Raw genomic sequence first — 4,342 nt, forward strand, 5'->3', positions numbered from 1 at the left:
ACCTGAAATCATTCTTTTCAGGCAGTTTCCTTACATTATCAGTGTATGGTTATACACCTTTAAGTTACAGTATAGCGTACTTGTACTTGCAGCATGAGATTTTCATGCTTCTTGTTTTTCCTTCCAGAGGGTTGTTAAATAATAACATGAACTATGTGTACAATTAGTTTCACTATAGTTTTATATATGCAGTCTAATGACAGTACTTGATTTTATGTTTATTTTGGTAACGTCCCTCAATTTTTGGCGGGAAATCCCTGGCATAAATAGGCTCCCAGCCTATGCCCAGCGTTCAGTGCTTTGGTCGCCGAGCTGAAGGTAAAGTGTTACCTATTTCATAGGCCTTAGAACTGAACCATCTTTCTCTCTCTAAATTTTTCTATTTCTTTTTTTAATTTAGATTTTAGGTTTCATTTTGGCTCTTAGAGGAACATTTATTTAATTCTTACAAATTATATTCAGGGTTTATTTCAGAATTATATAAAATATGGTATTATATTCAGTAATGTATTTCATACAGCTTGTCTGCTTATAATAAAATTGTGAGTGTAAAGTTATTACATTTAGTTGTCTCTTTCCAAAATAAGCACACACTATAAAATATAGATCGAACCTGGGTATTTAAGCCAAACAGTCCTGGCTCCTGTTACATATAGAATAGTCAGTCAATAATTATAGCGACAAATAAACTTAGATTCTTATGCTATAAAAATGGTAGTTAAATTGTATTTCATTAATATCATATTCTATGACGTAAATTGCACTATCGAAGAGTTTACATTCTATTTTTTCTGTTGAAATGGTGTAAATTTTCATAAATTTAAAACTACAATAAACAAAAACATATACAGGTTGCCATTAGAACAATATATCGTATTTCAATGACAGTAATGTGTGTGTGTGTGTGTGTGTGGCTGTGTATTTTTCAGCTTGCATTCTACACTATTTCAACATGCGTCAGGCGATTACATTTGTCCTCCCCTTTATTCTGATGTCTACGTTTTGTTCAGAGGAGGGGCGAGGAGGAGAAAAAGTTGCATTTATTGGCGAGTCGAGATTCGAGTATGAATACAAAGTTTTACAGAAATTAGTGCAGCTCGAGGAAGGACAATCAAAACTTGAACTGAAACTGAAGGAAAAATCAAATATTGTTGAACATTTAACCGAAGAGCTAAAAGGTAAAATATGATAGTGTTGTAATGGGTTTATGAAACTCAGAAAACTAACTAATATATAATTTATGTTTATGTAAAATGTATTTAATATTTTATCAGGAAAGCCAAGAATTGTAACTAGAGTAATAAAATTGTACATCTTAAATATATAGGAATTGAACTTTTTTGTCTTCTTTTGTGAAAATTTTAACACACACAAAAATCAGTACTTATGACGAAATATATTAATTTGTTACCGTTTCTAACACAAAGACTCCTCTAAAGGACACTATCTTATATTCTTTACACACCATTCTACACTGACCCCGTTTCCTCCAACATCGACAGGCCTCAAATATATAAAAACGCTAAGAGTTAAAACATTAATTTTGATCATTAATAATTATAATAGGTTCAATTTATGTTTAATTTATCTTTTAATGGCACCGTATGCCTCGTAGTCATACCAGTATATTAATATTAATTAATACATGCCTACAATTATGTAATCAAATATTAAGTTTGAATATGTTTAAATAATGGTTAGAAAATGTAGGATGTTTATGACCTGAGGAAAGTAGCTCTGAATGTAAAAGTATTTGTCATAAAGTAGCAAAATGTAAACAAAGTAGTACGAGGGGTTATTCAAAAATTCTTGGACTTCCTTTGTTGCGTAAAATATACTTGAGATATTGATTTGAAATTCTTGCACTGCTTAGAAGAATAAATAACAAATAATCACAGAAAAATTCATGTTAGAAGCTTTTTATATTACAACAATATTTAATTTTACATAAATACATGTCGGCGACAACGGCGCACTCCAAAGAAGATATTGACGTCAACGCCATAATAAAATAAAACTTGTGCTTCAACGTCACGCAGTCAATGAATGCTACTGCTTCTCAAAGTAATGTCCGTTGTGCTGTCCATCACTAAATCTCTTATATCACTAAAACACTAATCATGATCGTGAAATTTTCTCTGTTTGCCTGCTGAATTTTTTCAAATGTTTTAGTTTTTTAGTAAAAAATATACTATCACTAACAACGCTTATGTGCTTATTTAAAAGTAATATAAAATGATTATTTATTGACACAGTTAATTGTTCCTTTCAAAATATGTTGTTGATATTCAACAAGATATGCTGATAAAATTTCATTACGAAAAACGTTGACATTCAAAAGATATTTAAAAGTCCACGAATTTTTGGGTAACCTCTCGTATTTGGTAAATCCTCAAATAAGTATCTTTTCGGAAACTGTAACAGGACACCAACAATAAAGAAATATAAAAGCATATCTGGGGCATAACGGATCTTTAAACAAAATTAAATGTTGTCTTTGTTTAATATGTTTAACGAATAAATGTATATTTGTTTCCGTCGTAAAGAATATTGTTACATTGGTTCACCATCTTTTTATTTGAGTCTGCGAGTTGAATTATTACTAAATTATTCGCCCTTAAGTTGTTCGAAAATGTTTTTCATAAAACGTTAAGAAGCAATTTCGGTAAGAAATAATTTCCTGTTATTTCACAAAAAAAATACTATTTACTTTTTCCAGAGGCACATGCATCGATTGAAGCGTTAAATGATGTTATTGATAAGATGGAAGCGGAAGGGCCTGGTCAAGGCGAAACTTACGTAAGATGGGGACGAACAACATGCCCAGACAATGGAGCAGAGCTCGTGTATGATGGCTATACAGCGGGTTCTCACTTCACCAATAGTGGAGCAGCGGTAAATTACCTCTGTTTGCCAAAAAAGCCATTGTGGGCAAAGTACAATGACGGTTTAAATGAAGAGCGGGCGTACGTTTATGGCGCTGAATATCAGCGTAATGACGAATCCCCACATACCTATCAACATGATGTCCCATGTGCGGTTTGTAAAACCCCAAGAGCACCTGTTAGAATGATTCCTGCCAGAAACGAATGTTACAACGGTTGGACTTTGGAATACAGAGGCGTTTTAGTTGCTGGTAAATATAAGCATGCCGCTGCATCTGAATACGTGTGTTTGGACGAATCTCCGGAGAGCATAGAAGGTGGCAATGAAGATCTAAATGGAATTTTAATGTATTCTGTTGAAGGAAGATGTGGTTCACTAAAATGCCCACCATACATAAACGGTCGAGAACTTACTTGCGCTGTTTGTTCCTATGTTTCATATCAAAATACGAGAGGTAACCAAAACAGGCATTGGACGAGTGGGAAATAAATATGTTTTAGGTTTTCCATTTTGCTAAACAAAAATTAAGATTTCCGACATTTTATCCAGTTTGTTTAAATATTTAGGACTACCCTGTTTGCTCAACTTTGCTATAAAACCAAAGTATCGGCAGTTAAAATTATAACTAGCTGTCAAAGGGAAATAAGCAGTGGTTGGATTTTAGCAAACGTTTTTCACGGTTGTTTCCCCCCGGTTTAACTTCTACAAAGTACAATTGATGGAAACGAGTCATTGGTGCAAATTACAGTTTCAGGAAAGATATTTATACATATCAGTCTTCTGATTTGTTAAACAAATTAATACATTTCAATATTAATATATATTTAACCGTTACAAAAGTACGCTGGGAACAAAACGCTTAATTCCACAGACAGTAATATTAATACCCTTGCTCAAAAAGGGACGACAACACTTTGTTAATAATCTATTCAATAAAATGCTCATTATCTCCCTTTTATTGAAGATATAACCTATCTGTCATTGTTTTCTTTTATGAAATGTCGAGTGTTTAGCAAGTTAGTAAATGTACTTATCTGTATCATCAGCAATAAAAAATCAAACTGATTGCTGCTCCATTATTTATTACTTCGCAAAATACCCCATTGTGATTTAGGGGTTGCCTCTAACTGCATCAGAACTGCAGCCACCGTTTTATCCCAAAGTTAAGAGGCGACTATATGGGTTCGAAAAACTTGTGTCTATGCATAATTAAGCGCCAGCAGATGAGGTGGTTTTGATCCCTGGTGTTGTAATTTTGATTTATGATAAACTATTTTGGTCCGTTAACTTACCGTGATACTCGATTTGGGCATTATATAGCTTTGCACATATTTGGCGTTACTTTTGCGTCACATGCTCATTGTTGCGTTACTGGGTATACAAGGTGTTATTAGACTTTAACCGAATTAAATGCTTTAATTTAGTGTTAACATACTAAACAGTATTCATTATTCGA

The 4,342-nt window shown here is 33.0% G+C and overlaps 1 protein-coding gene across 1 annotated transcript; it reads left to right on the forward strand.

The window, feature by feature from the left end:
* The first annotated feature begins 904 nt into the window (after window positions 1-904).
* LOC132733322 (uncharacterized) lies at window positions 905-4,082 on the forward strand. The gene is made up of 2 exons (XM_060719954.1): window positions 905-1,178; window positions 2,720-4,082. Exons 1-2 carry the CDS (start codon window positions 953-955, stop codon window positions 3,373-3,375), a joined length of 882 nt encoding a protein of 293 aa, XP_060575937.1. The 5' UTR covers window positions 905-952; the 3' UTR covers window positions 3,376-4,082.
* Window positions 4,083-4,342: the final 260 nt, after the last annotated feature.

Source organism: Ruditapes philippinarum, unplaced genomic scaffold (assembly GCF_026571515.1).
Source record: "Ruditapes philippinarum isolate M1 unplaced genomic scaffold, ASM2657151v2 ctg4553_1_1_1_1, whole genome shotgun sequence".
Taxonomy (NCBI): Eukaryota; Metazoa; Mollusca; class Bivalvia; order Venerida; family Veneridae; genus Ruditapes; species Ruditapes philippinarum.